The sequence below is a fragment of the Pieris brassicae genome, chromosome 14 (assembly GCF_905147105.1).
Source record: "Pieris brassicae chromosome 14, ilPieBrab1.1, whole genome shotgun sequence".
In the NCBI taxonomy this organism is placed as follows: Eukaryota; Metazoa; Arthropoda; class Insecta; order Lepidoptera; family Pieridae; genus Pieris; species Pieris brassicae.
The window spans coordinates 5,391,820-5,410,016 of record NC_059678.1 but is presented as its reverse complement, the minus strand read 5'-3'; the positions used below and the strand labels follow the sequence as shown (position 1 = coordinate 5,410,016).

Here is an 18,197-nt window from a genome sequence, read left to right as displayed (position 1 = left end):
ACAAGGCAATATTAATCCGAAAAACAAACAACTACCAATTTACGTAAAATAGACATGATAAACTTTATTTTATAGCATTAAGATTTCATTCGATGTTAAAATAAACTTAGTCCTTTATTTCAGTGGGGTTTTATTTACTAGTGATGGTTCTTAGAGCTTCAAGGATAAGATTAAGCAGCATTTTGATACTCTTTAATTTCTTGGTTTTATATCTGTGAAACCAAAAGCTGAGGAAAAAATAGACGTCAAATAATACAAAAAAATTAACAAAATGTCACGGCACGAAAGGTATTGCGTTTTACGCGTATTTTGTTAATGTGTTTTTCTAATTACTTTTATTTTTCCGTGTAAATATTGTTTTAATATTTCTAAGATTATTAAAATACTTTTTTAACGTGTGTTAATGAATACATACAGTGATATTTGTGATAATTACTGCAACGACAAATGCTTGTTACACCCGACCTACGAAGAGATTTTCACAGGATATTTTCGATAACGACAAAGCAATAACTATATTATTTTGGCAGACGTAAGTATCACTTAAATTATTCTCGACATATCTAATGGTTTTTACAGTTATTATTGTGATGATAGACAAAATTAGATCATGCTATGAAATAACCCATTCAAAATGGCGGATGTAGAGAAATATTATTTGTTTATTTTTGTATTCATAAATGGTGAAGTTTAATTAGATAAAACAGGAATACCATTTAAGTATGTCGTTAGGGGCTGCATGGAATATTTGAGTGATTGTTATAACATCTTCAAAACTAAGTCAGAAGTAGTCTAAATTTCTGCAGCATATTGCAATCATTTAGTATCTTGTCAAAGTATCTCCGTTAGCCACTCCATCCTGGGTATTATTTTCATCAAAACAATTTTCTTTTCTGTATATATTATATTCTTGGTTGTGTAATTTCATTAATGTTGTATTTGTTTAATGTACATGACAGTTTAAGGGCTAGTGTGCCCTCTTACATTGAACTAATACAAGAAGTTGGCTTCTCACTCACTCTTTTGGGTTACCTTAAATACAGTGAATTTCGCCGATAACAATGATGAAGGGATCACTCTAATTTTGTTTTTATATCTGGAAGTTGTCCACAGGCAATGGCTGAGATAAAGACACATTCATGTATATAGTTTATATTTATTTATTATTGAAAACATTTGCACACATAGTTATTCCAAAATAACAGAGAATTACAGTTTTAAAGTGACCCATAAATTTAACTCTGAAAGAAAACACTTACCTACATACTACTTAGCTGATATCTATAAACAAAAAGTAACTGTTGTTACAGTTGATGACCATCTGTATGGAAGGAAATAAAACACAAGAAATTTTTGGGTCTTTGGAGACTGACTCTGGTTGCAATATCTGTTTGGGTTTTTTTTTACAAATTATTAATTCTAAACTCGAACTCCATGTTACATCCGAAGTCGCTATAGCCACATAAATTTTGTACTAAATGTATGATTTAAATTCAAGGGAATTAGATTTAACATACAACAATAAATGAAATCCACTGTATTACTGGTATACAAACTGGCAAGTTTATATTTGTACTCTATTATTATGGTTGAATTGCCTATATTATACTTAGATTAATGCAATAAAAACAATTGTATAATTGCTTTTGTAATTAGATACAAACCATTGTTTAAAGTGGGAAATTATTGTTCTTCATAAACCTAATTCAAGCTTTGTCTAGCCTTTTTAGCTTTGTTTTCAACCTTGGTTCAGTTAAAAAAAAATTAAAATATCCATTTAATCACATATGGAGCTGTGTTGGCCTAGTGGCTTCAGCATTTGACTCATCCCTGAGGTCGTAGGTTTGATCCCTGGCTGTGCACTAATTGACTATTTTTGATGTGCGCATTTAACATTAGCTCAAACAGTGAAGGAAAACATCGTGACGAAACTGGCTTGCCTTAGACTCAAATAGTCGACGGCATGTGTCAGGGACAGAAGGCTGATCACCTACTTGCCTATTTGATTAACAAATGATCATGAATCAGATACAGAAATCTGAGGCCTTGACCTATAAAGATTGTACCTCTATTGTTTTTTTTTAAATCACATATATTGCAACATGTAACAGTTTCATAATATTAATTAATTCATAATAAGAAAATAACAATAGTATCAATTTCATTTTATATTAAAAAAATATGAAATTCAAAATATATTTGTTGATAACGATTAATTGTAAACCGTCTAAGTCCTTGGTCAAAGCAGAACTTAAGAAATCATAAGTGTTGGTTTTGAACTTGGTCTTTTGTATATACAGAAATGATTTAGTATTGTTTGAAGACCAAACTAATTATAATATAGATAAGTCAGGCGTTTTGTGCCACAGACAAATGTTTGATATTAGAATTTTAGAACTGTTCATTTTAATTTCAGATGGTAGTTTGCTGGGTGAACTACACATAGTACCGATACAAACATGGGACAACAAACGTCTAAGAAGAGTAAGTTTATATTATAGAAACATTAGTGATTTTTTAAAGAATAAAATTAGTTTTTCGGCCTTTGTGCTACAAGGGCAAGCTGTACTAGATGACACCTGTGTAACCTTAAAGAACTCTTTTATATGTATTCATATATATTTTTGTAAACTTTCTCTTGTCGTAGCTAAAATAAAGGCATTGAAATTTATGACTTCGGTATGTTAAAAAGTATTGTTATATTGTAATTTTTAACGGCTAAGGTACCTAAGGTACTGCCTAGGAGAGTATTTAGACAATATGTTTTGACAACAAATATAAATAACTTTATTATTATGACAATGAGTTATACATGTCTTTTTTTATATGGCTGATTGTACAGTTTTGAAGTAAAACTTCTTTATCGGCGTTGGTTAAAAAAATCCGTCACATTTTTGGTTACGCGTCACATTTTTCGGTTACGCTCCATCTTTTTCTTGTCCCTACCAGGGATGATTCGAAGAGATTCGAAGCCATTAATAACAAAAGTATATAACGATAACAATGATAGTAATAATTCTATTACAATTTATGAATTTCTGTAATAATCTTAGTAGTAACATTGTCTATGATAATAAAAGCCTTTTGTTAAACTTTATCTAATTTAACTATGCTTAACCAATTTCTGTAAAGTTGCATATAGAAGAAAATTTTTCAAAAAACCGAAAAAAAATCATAAAGACGTTTCACTTGTGTACACTGACTAGTACACGCACACATTTTTTAAAAAATAATCTATCAAAATGAACCACTTTGCAAATAAACAAATTAATATTGTACATTGATATATTGGAGTAATTGTGATAATTTTCACCTTTGGCTTGCTATGTTGCTATCAGTGATCTTTTGATCTCCATAGAATATAGTTTAATAGAAAATCCAAATGTTCTTAAATAGCTAGTCTATAAAATTCTTGTTTCCATACCAAAATGGCTTGACCGATTCTTGTGAATTTTTTAATGCATATTCAGTAAATCTGCCAATCGGTTACTATCTATATTTCAAACCCCTGAGTGGTCGGCTCTTCTCGAAGGTCTCATTTCCCTTCATCCATATCCTGTTTACTCGCAACATTTTACCCACATGTATATAAACTTTTAGCAGCTTTTATCTTAAGTAATGATATAAAAGTTTTGACAATATGAAAGTAAATTTTTGTAAATATCTTGTCTTATGTAGCTCTATAAGAATTGATCTTTTATTTTTTAGATTTAATTTTCATTCCTAAATTACTATTATATTTTTTTTACCCGTTTCCCTGTTTTTACCCTGGGCCACAATGCACAAACCGTGGGGCCATAAAAAACCCCTAAGTGACATGGGGTGTCCACCCAAAAAAAAAAAAAAAATTGGATATATATTTTTTTTAAAGCCTACGTTTTCAAATTTTCTCTCTGATGGTTTCCTATAAAATATTTTTCTCAGGTGGTGAATGTAGCTGTGGCTGTGGCGCGTGGGAGCGTCGCCGATACGTGGAGTCACCGAGTAGCGTGCATCGTTACGTCAGCGCTGTCACTGACAGGTGTGACACACTCATAATTTTAACTGGTTCTTTAGTTTGACATTAATAATTCACTAATTCTAAACACCTCATTAGATATATGGCAACATCGAGCAATGCCATTCGTTTTATTAGAATGGTAACACCACGCAATCTTACAGGTTGTCAGTTGTCAATGCGTTAAAGTCAATTTGTCAGTAGTTCGCGGACTCGATCGTTGAGTTCAGACGGTAGTAGCTCTCTGATCGGCGCCTGCGCCGGACTTTGGACTACGGATTTTGGGTTTTTCAAGAAAAGAGTTATTTAAGAGAGGAGTACCAATCCTTGTTAAGAAAAGAGTACCAATTCTTTTTAAAGAAAGGAGTACCAGTAATTTTTCAAGTAAAGAGTACCAATTCTTTTTAAATAAAAGAGTACCAATTCTTTTTAAATAAAAGAGTACCAGTAATTTTTCAAGTAAAGAGTACCAATTCTTTTTAAATAAAAGAGTACCAGTAATTTTTCAAGTAAAGAGTACCAAATCTATTTTTAAGAAAAAGAGTACAAATTCTTTATGTCCACTGGTGTTAATTAAAAAAATCGTATCCGCAGATGGAGTGGTCGACAGTGTGCGTGCCGCCGTCGTCGCTGGCGTCGAGCGCCGTGTGTGTGCACGGCCTATAGGAGGGTCAGCGATGCTTGTAATGATGATAGGTGAGTTGTATAATTTTATTTTAAGATTTAAAAAGTTGTAATTGAAATTCCTAACCTATATAATAATAATAATCAAAACCATTTATTCACTTAGGTAACACAATGTACACTTATAAACGTCAATAAAGTAATTTTACATTTACTGCCAGTTCTCAAGGGTGTAGAAGGGAAGAGAAGAACTGGCAATAAACTCTCCGCCACTCTTATTTATCCACAAGATTTTGTTTTACACAACACTTGTAAGGAGCTGCAAATATTACACCATGTTCCACATGACATCTTAAGTAATAAAATATATTAAAGATTTAAATTGCCTGGTAGATAGTACTGGTGAGCCCAGAGGCTTTCCTCAACGTATGTGGAAATGCCAGCATTAAAGGTACAACTGGTACTGAACTTTTTAAATTAATTTTTAATTATTATTATTACTAGGAACAATAAAATATTGTATAGTATAGTATAGATAGTATTAGTCCAGTCAATTTAGACAAAAAAATGAGAGTGAAGCTATATAATGTCCCAACAAGCTGAAAATCAGTAAAATTGTTAAAAACATAATAAATATTTTTTTTTTAATATTGTGGCAATAGTTTTGGCTTAATATTTAAAAGTTCCCCATCATTCCCGTGTATGGAAACTTATTTATTCATAGTCAAATGTCAAAAAAATGAGTTTACTATAAGTTCATAAAAGTACCTTAGACAAAAATCTATATATATATATGTCGCAGATTCAACGCGATTAATAATTGCAAAATTGGTGTTACTACCGTCGTCCGACATTATAACACAGTCAGTGCGCACGTCCTGCGCAGGCGACGTTCGAAACTCGAGTGACTAAACAATTCACTTACTGCCACGAAACAGTCGCGCCACTGACATTTGGTAGATCACACAGACTAGGCATTGTCAATTGTCAACGTTGACAGTCTACCTTACCATACCACACCGCATTCTACGACTAACTTCATAGTGGCGGGAATTTTAAAATATTCATTCTCCGACATATATATTAGACAAAAATGTAGATCATAATAAGAAATATTATTTAAAATTATGTTTTAAACAATTTTACTGATTTGCTTTATGTACCTTCGAATGTCTTAATTGACCGGGCTAATTGGGGAGCGTATGTAACGAATTTTTTGAGGAAACGTAACGATGGGGGGATTGAGTTACGCGTTATTGTTATTATTTTCCACTTTCCAGTACTTGACACGACATTATGGTAAGTTTTAGGTATAAAGAGTCACTGGGGGGTGGTCGTTTCATGTGGGTGGGGTCCAGCATCTACAAAAATTGCGTGACGTTAATACTTGAGCGCATTAAACAATATTTTATTTTATAAATTGTCTACATAATGTCTACATGACATCTGAAGCCCCAGATCGGTCATGAATGACACATGCCATGGACGTTGGATTAGGCCGTTCCTGATGCACATGGAAAGTCCATTCTGGGTTTGAACCCACCACCTCAGAGGTTTGAATCAAATTGCATAAGGACATCTGAAGCCCTAGATCGGTCATGAATGACACATGCCATGGACGTTGGATTAGGCTGTTCCTGAAGCACATGGAAAGTCAATTCTGGGTTTGAACCCACCACCTCAGAGGTTTGAATCAAATTGCATAAGGACATCTGAAGCCCTAGATCGGTCATGAATGACACATGCCATGGACGTTGGATTAGGCTGTTCCTGAAGCACATGGAAAGTCCATTCTGGGTTTGAACCCACCACCTCAGAGGTTTGAATCAAATTGCATAAGGACATCTGAAGCCCTAGATCGGTCATGTGACACTTGCCATGGATTTTGGATTAGTTCGTTCCTGATGCACATGGAAAGTCAATTCTGGGTTTGAACCCACCACCTCAGAGGTTTGAATCAAATTGCATAAGGACATCTGAAGCCCCAGATCGGTCATGAATGACACATGCCATGGACGTTGGATTAGGCCGTTCCTGATGCACATGGAAAGTCCATTCTGGGTTTGAACCCACCACCTCAGAGGTTTGAATCAAATTGCATAAGGACATCTGAAGCCCTAGATCGGTCATGAATGACACATGCCATGGACGTTGGATTAGGCTGTTCCTGAAGCACATGGAAAGTCAATTCTGGGTTTGAACCCACCACCTCAGAGGTTTGAATCAAATTGCATAAGGACATCTGAAGCCCTAGATCGGTCATGAATGACACATGCCATGGACGTTGGATTAGGCTGTTCCTGAAGCACATGGAAAGTCCATTCTGGGTTTGAACCCACCACCTCAGAGGTTTGAATCAAATTGCATAAGGACATCTGAAGCCCTAGATCGGTCATGTGACACTTGCCATGGATTTTGGATTAGGCCGTTCCTGATGCACATGGAAAGTCAATTCTGGGTTTGAACCCACCACCTCAGAGGTTTGAATCAAATTGCATAAGGACATCTGAAGCCCTAGATCGGTCATGTGACACTTGCCATGGATTTTGGATTAGTTCGTTCCTGATGCACATGGAAAGTCAATTCTGGGTTTGAACCCACCACCTCAGAGGTTTGAATCAAATTGCATAAGGACATCTGAAACCCTAGATCGGTCATGTGACACTTGCCATGGATTTTGGATTAGGCCGTTCCTGATGCACATGGAAAGTCAATTCTGGGTTTGAACCCACCACCTCAGAGGTTTGAATCAAATTGCATAAGGACATCTGAAGCCCTAGATCGGTCATGTGACACTTGCCATGGATTTTGGATTAGTTCGTTCCTGATGCACATGGAAAGTCAATTCTGGGTTTGAACCCACCACCTCAGAGGTTTGAATCAAATTGCATAAGGACATCTGAAGCCCTAGATCGGTCATGTGACACTTGCCATGGATTTTGGATTAGTTCGTTCCTGATGCACATGGAAAGTCAATTCTGGGTTTGAACCCACCACCTCAGAGGTTTGAATCAAATTGCATAAGGACATCTGAAACCCTAGATCGGTCATGTGACACTTGCCATGGATTTTGGATTAGGCCGTTCCTGATGCACATGGAAAGTCAATTCTGGGTTTGAACCCACCACCTCAGAGGTTTGAATCAAATTGCATAAGGACATCTGAAGCCCTAGATCGGTCATGTGACACTTGCCATGGATTTTGGATTAGTTCGTTCCTGATGCACATGGAAAGTCAATTCTGGGTTTGAACCCACCACCTCAGAGGTTTGAATCAAATTGCATAAGGACATCTGAAGCCCTAGATCGGTCATGTGACACTTGCCATGGATTTTGGATTAGTTCGTTCCTGATGCACATGGAAAGTCAATTCTGGGTTTGAACCCACCACCTCAGAGGTTTGAATCAAATTGCATAAGGACATCTGAAGCCCTAGATCGGTCATGTGACACTTGCCATGGATTTTGGATTAGTTCGTTCCTGATGCACATGGAAAGTCAATTCTGGGTTTGAACCCACCACCTCAGAGGTTTGAATCAAATGTGTCGAAGTGAAATGATTGTATTGAATTCCAGATTGGCTGCAGTACTGACTCTGGGGGCGAGGGACCTGCGACGCGAATTGGACGCCATTAACATAAATATAATTAATACAGGTATTTATTATTACTATTCGATAAGAGTTTCGACTATTTGGCTCGACCGATTTTGGTGAAATTTTGTCAGCGAGTCGGATAAGATTTTTTTTGTTTTCTTTTTTATGACACAGCATATAAATGATGACATTTCAAGAGTATTGATGTGTTTCAGAGAGCGAAGCGAGCAATGAAAATGGTGAACCAACTGCCGAAGTCTACGTGTTGTCGGTCACTCCGAGAAGGTATTTAATCAATGTCCTAAGGAGGGATTTGTATGTGTGTATCGAACAGAGAAACTACTGAACCGAATTTGAAGTATTTCAACGTGTCAGCCACATGTGACTGACACATCTGTTTGTTGTTTTAATCTCCTTTATATGTTTACTGCTACAAGTGAGTGTTGGAGAAAAGTGCACGTGTCAGCCACCCGTGACCGACACATTGATTTTTGTGACTTTATTTTCTAACGATATTTACCACTGAGGAACTGATGCTTAGCCAAGGCTGACACTACTCTGATACCAAACGGTATGATGCATGACGGCATTAAAAAACTAGCAATGCCGGTACAACCTTTTTAGGCCTTTACCTAAGGATCAATCTAATAGGCAAGTAGGTGATCAGCCTCCTGTGCCTAACACACATCCGCAACTTGTTGCGTCATACAATGAAAGTCCAGGGGGGGTCCAGGTTCTTCGACCTCAGGGATGATCACCAGCTTGCGTATGAAATAAAAATTATCAGAGAAATGCAATCTGAGGCAATTAATGTGTAAAGTCTTTATAAAACATGGACTATAGTTACAGTACTAACTTTTGTTTGTTGCCATAGTTACGACGTTTGTTAATTTTATTCTCCCCCCCCCCCTCTACTCAGAAAAAGTAAGCAAAGCTCTCAAAAATGACAATTTGTGTGTGGTATGTAAATCACCTTATAAAAAATGAGGGGGGGGTTTTTCCCCCCTTACAGTGCTTACGTAGTACTTCATGCCCCATGGTAACCATGGCAACGTGTTAATATAAGGGAATGCTGTTCCAGTAACGAGGAGGTCCCGCAAGAAGGCCGGAACAATGAGCTGACCCAAAGTGCGGAAACCATACGACGCTTCCAAGTGAGTGGTTAACTAACCGTTAGTTAGTTTATAGGTGGATTAAAAATCCCGCCTGAATTCTATGTAGGTACTTAATATCGGTTTTTATGACCAAAGGGATCCACCTGGAACCTCTGACTCCGTCTGTTACCTTAGTAGACCGTGCAGACATACCGAACACATGTATTAATTTTGTGTGTTAAGTCTTCGCTAAACATAACGCGTTTTAACATGCGTCAGAGCGCTAACGATATGTATAGTATTGTACAGATACCGGCAAACTTTTTGAACTTTTGTCCTTGCGTTTTAGAAGCGATTTTTAGTGGCGAGTGACGTGCCGATCGCGTGATTGGTAAATCGGTTGACGTTTGTGTGTTTGTGTGTGTTACCCCACTCCCCTGTTTAATGCTCAAGAAGTTTGACGGTATCTGTATTACACTGTCAGAGTCCCAGCGTTGGCAGTTTTGACGTCAAGCGTTGTAATTTTTTTTATAAAATTGATAGAATTGGAAAATACATGACAAGCGATGATATTCTTCTGGATACCTTCTCTTTTTATTGAGGTCGTGCACCCATACTCTTTTTGTAGTGAAACTTCTTTAGGCGCATGGGGGTAAAATTTTAAAGGAAACCTCACAAAGATTTGCAGCGTTTTTGTCAAGGAAAAGAGAAAGAGAGAGTGAGAGTGAGAAAGGGAGATCGAGGAAAAATACACGCTATAGATTGATGACGTTTAATAGTTACTGCCTCTGTAGGTTCTTAGGTCCGCCTTTATTTAGTTAGCTAGTGCAGCTTGCACACATACACACATACTGACATTTAATACATATAAATTTAAACACACATTTCACTCATATTTACATTATAAATTTGTTTTTTTTTTAAATTTTATCGACACACGCACGCAATCACATGTTTTGCTCGTTTCGTAGCGTATGTGTTCGTTCACGTAACGTGGAAGTGCGTGCGCATTTGCGACTTTAGTTGGAGGCCCATGTGTAGTTTTATATATTTTGTATATAAACTTTATATCAATTATATAAGTTAAAAATGGTGGTTACTTCTTCTGACCCATAAACAAACTGTGGGTACTATTGTCAAAAAGGTTTTACATTAAGAGATACTGGTTGCAGGTGGTCTGCGGTGGCGAGTTGCGTGCGCTGCTGCTTCGTGCGCCTGGTCTTCAGCAGACGCTACCCAAGCCCTACACCACCAAGGTTCACACGCAGGTAATACATGTTCAAAATATATTTCCCTATGTTTAGGGTGTTTTGTATACAATTTGATCTACTAAATTAAAAAGAGGTTACTACATAATTGTATAGTTGGTACACTACATTTTGAGGATATTTTTTTGAAGTACCCACATGGGTAAAATAAAAAAAAAATCTTTAAAAACATACAAGGAGAAATTATGAAATTTGTCAAATATTGAAATTGTATTAAATTGAAAAAAACTAAACAAAACTATTCATTTTATAATTAGTACACTATATATTGATGATATTTTTTTTAAATACCCTCATAACTTCTCCAATATTGACGTTACATTAAATTAAAAAAAAAACTGAAGACAACTATTAATTTAATAATTGGTACACTAAATATTGATGATATTTTTTTGAAGTACCCTCATAACTTCTCATATTGAAATTGTATTAAATTTAAAAAAAAAACTGAACAAATATATTAAATTTATCGTTAGTGCACACTATATTTTAATGTTTTTTTTTTATTTTACCCGTGAGGGTAGTTCAAAAATTATCATTTAAATATTACAGGGATAAATTATGAAATTCAATTGTCAAATATTGAAATTGAAATGTATTAAATTGAAAAAAACTAAACAAAACTAGATATTTTTTTGAAGTACCCTCATAAATTGTAAATAAAAATCTTTATTGAAATTGTCAATTGGTGATTTTTTTTTAAATGTTTCAATAACACTGTGCTTCAGGTGGATTACAAGCATTGCCTAGTTCCCGACTTACAAGAGATAACGGCCTGCTCCTTCTACTGGGGCAAGATGGACCGCTACGAGGCTGAGCGGCTCTTGGACAATAAGCCTGAAGGTTTGTTTTTGGCTGTTTTAGGTTGTAGCTTCGATTCCCGGCTGTGCGCGTTCTATGTATATAACATTCGCTAATGAATATTATATAATATTTTCTTAGAATGGCTATCAGATTGGCAAATTAAACGGATACAGAATTGAGGCCAAGAACTAAAAAAAGTTTATAATTTTATTTTCGTACCACAAGCAACAGTTCGGCCGTTGATACAAAGGCAGGAATTGTTAGTTCTGAGGAGGAAATTAGTTTCAAATTCCGCGTTTTAAAATAGTTATGTAAACGCGCGTCTTGTTTGATCTAGTTCGTTGCAAACGAGGCACGGACTGTCTATGCCCGGGGAATACCCGCGTTTTACTCCATTTGTCGTCTCTCTCACACGCTTACACCCCGCGTAATGTTTTCGATATTAAATTAAAAAAATACAGAATTCCAAAAATCTTATCAGTGTTAATTTTGAAAGAAAACAAATTTTAAATTTATTTTTTTCCTATCAGGCACGCTGTAAAGCACATTATGTAAATAATTATAAGTTGATATATAAGTAGCTTTAATCAAGTTAAATTGTTTTCTTTCAATGTGTAAAACATATGTTAAACAATACTAATTGTTAATTTTAATGATTAACAGCTATTTATTTTATTTTCATTGCAATAATATTTTTTTGATAAAAATTAAAAATATATATATTTTACATTAATTTATTTTGAATTCAGTAACCGTTGGTACCGGTATTGGCGATGTTTCTTCAAGAGTATCGAAATCGGTATCGTATCGACAAAAGCCGTATCGATGCATCCCTACTGATAACTGACTGAGAGCGATGATTCCATATAATAATATTTTTTTGACTTTCTCCCATATAATATATGTCGGAGAAGGAATATTTTAAAATTCCCGCCACTATGAAGTTAGTAAGGTAGACTGTCAACGTTGACAATTGACAATGCCTAGTCTGTGTGATCTACCAAATGTCAGTGGCGCGACTGTTTCGTGGCAGTAAGTGAATTGTTTAGTCACTCGAGTTTCGAACGTCGCCTGCGCCGGACGTGCGCACTGACTGTGTTATAATGTCGGACGACGGTAGTAACACCAATTTTGCAATTATTTAATCGCGTTGAATCTGCGACATATATATATGTCGGAGAAACACCTTCCCCAGTGACGTCATCAACGGTGGTTGCAGATTTGGTGGGCGTCATGAGGGTACAAAACACGACGATTGTAGTTTTCACAATATTTTATTTACACATAATGATACACTAATATTTTATGGTAGTTATTTAATAATAAATTATAAGTTTTAAGACCGAGCAGTGAGTTCAATGCACCAATCTAGCGACCAAAACTCAGGGATCCAACTCGATCCGTCTCCACTTCAAAAAGGCCCCGTAACAACCAACGGACTGGGCTATATATAGATGGCGCTTCGACCCCACTCGAGCAAAATGCTCTGCTCTCATTGGTCGTTTGTTTAATAACGATTACAATCTTATAAATTAGAAAAGCGTAACTAATTTTAACTAAAATCACTAATTTGTTAACAGAAATATGTTTTAGGTTAAGATTAATGCAACGTGTTTAAATGATAAAGAGAATTTAATGTGTTATTGTACAATCAACAAGCAACTCGTTGAATGGCTTCCTCCGACATATATATCTTATTTCTTCGATTATAGTTAAGAAGGTATTGGGAGACTGGTTTCTTAACTAGCTGAGAACCTGTGATATGGATAACCAAGCTTTTATTTAAAAAAAAAAAAGTACATACATATGTGGGTAGAGCAAACAAATTTAAAGTTTAAAGAACAGTCAACTAATTAAAGAAAAGCTGTGTAAACAGTGCTGGACAGTCTACTTCTACATCATCTGTCTTCTTTGCAGATGAGTATGGGATGTGATACTTGTATCTTATGTTCCATAATAAACATATTTTATATGTGTTTTGAAGGCTATTAGCCATTGAGTAATTTTATTATTGAATGAAACAAAAAGTTTGCAAGTATTGTATTTTTGGTCCTTCGAGCCGAACTGAAATCGAAGACACGCTTACTCCAAACAATTAATGTTTTGATTTTCTGAATGTTTCAGGCACGTTCCTGCTCCGCGACTCCGCCCAAGAGGAGCACCTGTTCTCCGTGTCTTTTCGCAAGTACGGGCGGTCTCTGCACGCCCGCATCGAGCACTACCGCCACCGCTTCAGCTTCGACTGCCACGACCCGGCCGTCTTCGCCGCGCCCACCGTCACCGGTCTCATCGAGCACTACAAGGTATCATCATCAAGAATTACAGTACTAATGTATTTTTGAAGTGAAAATTCTTTAGCTGCATGAGGGTAAAACATTTTGTTGAAGAAGGGAGACACCGATTTGAAGAGAGAGTGAGAAAGGGAGATCGAGAAAAAATAGACGCTATTGGTTGTTGTATTTGTTTAGTAGTTACATATTAGAGCTTTAGACGGCAATTCTGTCGCATGTCTTGTGACATCATTAGCACGTATATGTCGCAGTAAAGTAGTTAAATCAGAGAGTTAATTGAATCTCTAGACGGTTAATTAAAAATCGATATTCAATCAAGTCGCTAAAGTTCCGTCAGACAAGTGATTGAACGAAACGTTTAACGATATTCCTAAACGTTGCTAGGCAACGAGACTAACTTAACCTAACCATTTATAATAAAGCAAATCACGGAATATCCAAGCTCTCAGTTCTTCATCATCACACCGAAATAACAATAACAAATGAAATAATCATGGCGGAGTCTTGTTTTACATTGTATTGTCTTTTGTTAAAATAGCTTTTACACATTAAGAAAAACACTTTTTTAACGGATTAAAGCTATGTATATATGCTATATTAAAAACTTATAATTATTTACATAATTCTAACATGCGTGCGTGGTGCGTGCTGGGTGCGTGGTCACCGTGACCATGCACGCTGAATAGCACGCGAAAAGTCGGGGAAAAAATTGTTTTACATTGTTAATCAACACGCTGGCTTTCGGTCAGACAGTTAGTTAAACGTTTTCGACGCTGCTTTATTTGAATCAAAATCCTAGCGACTTGATTGAATATCGACATTTAATTAACTGTCTAGATATTCAATTAATTCAACTACTTTACTGCGACATATACAAATACATATATTGGTATATAATCATCTATTGGGGCTTTTACCTTAGTAATAATTTATTAACAAAGAACTTTCACTTCTGAGAATTTTCACTGAATACGAATATATATAGAGTAACGATTCCAAGGCTGGTAGCACCATTAGTCTTTTATACAATGGAAACACAAACACACACAACATACATCTGATAATTGTAGGACCCCGCGTGCGTGATGTTCTTCGAGCCGATGCTGACGGCTCCCCTCCCCCGGAGCAACACCTTCTCGCTGCAGCAGCTGGCCAGGGCCGTCATCGTGTCGCACACCAATTACGACGGTGATTGTTTTAGATTTGCATTCATTGTGGTTTAGTAGAATAGTTATTTTTTTTTAAATCTTTTTTTTATATATTTTTTAAATGTTTTTTTTAAATGTTTTTTTTATATATTTTTAATTGTTTTTTTTAAATCTTTTTTTATATATTTTTAATTGTTTTTTTAAAATCTTTTTTATATATCTTTAATTGTTTTTTTAAAATCTTTTTTATATATTTTAATTTTTTTTTAAATTTCAATACTTTTTTTTAAATGTATTATTTGTTGAATTATTGGTTTGATTATAATTTTGTTTTGAATTTGATTGGTGAAAATCTAAATGTATCTATTTGAATGCAGTAACATAGTCCCGAGTTCTATTCCCGGTGCAATATTGTATTTGCACGCATTACGATGATTGAACGATTGTGTTTCCAGGCGTAGAGCAGCTGCCACTTCCAGGTCGTCTCCGAGCCTACCTCAAGGAGTACCACTACCGTCAAAGGGTGCGCGTGAGACGACTCGAGACGGACCTTTATCTGACGCACTGACGTCATATAAATTAACTAAACTTTTAAAGATGCAGTTAAGTTTATACCGAAAGCGAAAATAGCTAAAATAATTGTCATTTATTAGATTTAACCTAAGTTTCGACTATGATGAATGATAACTTGCGTTTATAAATGAAATCGGAATATATTTAAGTCTTCCTGGAAAGTATTTTAGTATAGACCATAGACTAGCCGTGTCTACTTGTTACTGCGATACTGAAATTGTTAAAAGTGGCAACTTCCAAAATCCTATGTAACGTTATTAATGCATTTCTCAATTAGTTGACTATTTTTCCCTAGATGTTATTTAATTGTAATATTTTTATACGAGTTTTCGGGATTCAATGAAATTGTCTCAAATGGCCTCTAGATCCAAAGTGTCCTAACTGGGACGGCAGTACTGTTGGTAGTTTTACATTTCCCCAAGAGATGGCGCTGCAGGCGTATTAACACGCGCTATCGAAACATCTTAGTCTACCAATAATTAATCTTGTGGCTACATGTACTAATTGATCCGGATGATCCAATTGCCGTAGCTAATAATTAATTAATAGCTGAAATTAAATTAAAATCGGCCTTCACCGGGGAAGGCGAGGACCTTTACTTCGCTCACTCCAGTGAGCTTCCGTCCTGCCCTTCAGGCGATTGAGCACCCCGCGACGGCCCAAGCCGAAGTTCGAGTCTCACAGGAGACGCCCTTGCGCTGGCCGCGGGACTAAACGCCATTCAGGCCGAGCTACGCTGTAAAGGCCCTTAAGGCCAAAAGCGAGATTCTATAAAAAATTATGATGGCCTTAGTGGCTTCAGTGTGCGACCTACATCTCTTAGATAGTAGGCTTGATTCCCGGCTTTGGACCGCCGCGTCGTTAAGCGGGGCACGATCGTGATAGTCCCCGCAAGCCTTTGGGCATGACGGGGTTCCGCTTCCCGGCGCCATCCGCGGTTGCAGCGCGGAAGAAGGCAGCACGATGTGTAGTCCTGGACTTGACCACGTCGGCTGTTCAGGCTGAGCCGAGCTGTAAAAGGCATTTAAGGCCAACAGCGAGATGCCTTACAAAAGCTAGAGACCACGTCTCCCCGCGCTCTAAAGCCCCATCAAGGGCTTTAAGGCTTCTCGGCTGTGCATCAATAGACTTGCTGTGAGCATTATAATTTACTCCAACGGTTGAGGAAATAAACGGTAGGCCTTCGACTTTGTGTCAGCCACGGGATCACCTACTTATCTATTAAAGATTGAATGACCATAAAATTTGAGGCCCAGAACTAAAAAAAATATATATAATAATAGCCTTATGCCGCAATAACTTGGGAAATGAGTAAATATTCGACAGTGTTGCCCTCTTGAGCGATTTCAGATTCAGTGTTTGACAGATGACACGTCAAATGGCCTCCACGTGTACATTTTGACAATTGAGCTTGCAAATTATGTAATTCCTAGTGACTATAGATAAGTGTAAATATTATGTTTAAGAATTAAAACCTGATTCTGCGGTGATTCATTGGCCATTTTGGAAACAATTTCAATTTAGTTACTTTAATTGATAGAAAGTCAAGTTAAATTTGACATCAGAAGTTACACCGCTACTTATTTCTCCAAGTTTGTTTAACATGTATTGGATTTGTAATGATATATATATTTTTTAATATAGTTGCTCATAAAGTAGCGTATTGCAGGGACGTATAGCGTTCGGGATGTGGGCTTGCTTGAAATATTTGCATGAATCATAAAATTCATAGAAGTATTTATGATTCATGCAAATATTTCTAAAAAGACACTACTAAATTTGTTTAAATTCAGATTTATTGATTTGATTCAATGAGTTAGGTTAGGTTTCATTTCATCTCATTAAATTTTTTTTCATTTCATCTCATTAAAATTCATTTTAATTTCATCTCATTAAATTTCTATTTCATTTCATCTCATTAAATTTCTTGTTCATTTCATCTCATTAAAATTCATTTTCATTTCATCTCATTAAATTTCATTTTCATTTCATCTCATTAAATTTCTTGTTCATTTCATTTCATCTCATTATATTACATTATATGGCGTCATTTTCCAGAAATGTTCTTGCGAGTTTAGTTGTTTGTTTATTTGAATTAACACCACCCGAACTCAGTATAATTGCACAAAATGCTCTGGAGAAAAGCAAAATGTCGCTACATATCTACATACAACGAATTGTTTGCCCGGAGAGAAGAGAAAAAAGCAAATAGTTATATTAAATTGCTTAATTTTACATGTCCGGAACTGTCATTGCAATGAAATTAACTATTTAAAAGGTAAACTATGGCCTCTGAATTTGCGCAGAACGTGTATTGTACATTTTTATATTAATTTAAAGGACTTATAAAATATCTTCCAACATAAATGGTATTGCGACGAAGTTGGCAACACTGATGTTTGACAAATGGCGCATACAGATTGAAACGCGAGTTTACTATATTTACATAACTAGACATTTTGAGAGAGGTTTAATATGTGTGACATTGACGTTTGACAGACTATTTATGTTGGCAGCTCTGTAGTGGCCTCTACCCGCCTAATTAATGTTGGCAATACCAATTATCGAATATTCGGTTCCAATTCTCTACGGTTGGTAGGTTGAGGGACCCGTAGACTAGACTTGTAAATGTATTTTTCATTAATGAATTGTATTGTTACGGGAATGTAATCAGCGCGAAGCGTACAAATTATATTGAATAATAAATTTATTTTAAACAATATTTGAGAGTTTTATTCTTCAGCCCCCTCCCCAACTCCTACGGAATTCAAAGTGCCTTAATTCAGAGAGTATGATTATTGTAGA

At 36.0% G+C, this 18,197-nt stretch overlaps 1 protein-coding gene across 1 annotated transcript; it reads left to right on the top strand.

Moving 5' to 3' along the window:
- The first annotated feature begins 273 nt into the window (after positions 1-273).
- LOC123718029 (suppressor of cytokine signaling 4-like) lies at positions 274-17,253 on the top strand. The gene is made up of 12 exons (XM_045674380.1): positions 274-532; positions 2,417-2,484; positions 3,925-4,021; positions 4,592-4,693; positions 8,196-8,275; positions 8,430-8,499; positions 9,296-9,368; positions 10,481-10,576; positions 11,305-11,419; positions 13,505-13,683; positions 14,742-14,859; positions 15,275-17,253. The coding sequence occupies exons 2-12, from the start codon at positions 2,460-2,462 to the stop codon at positions 15,385-15,387; spliced, it is 1,068 nt and encodes a 355-aa protein (XP_045530336.1). The 5' UTR covers positions 274-532; positions 2,417-2,459; the 3' UTR covers positions 15,388-17,253.
- The last annotated feature ends 944 nt before the right edge of the window (positions 17,254-18,197 follow it).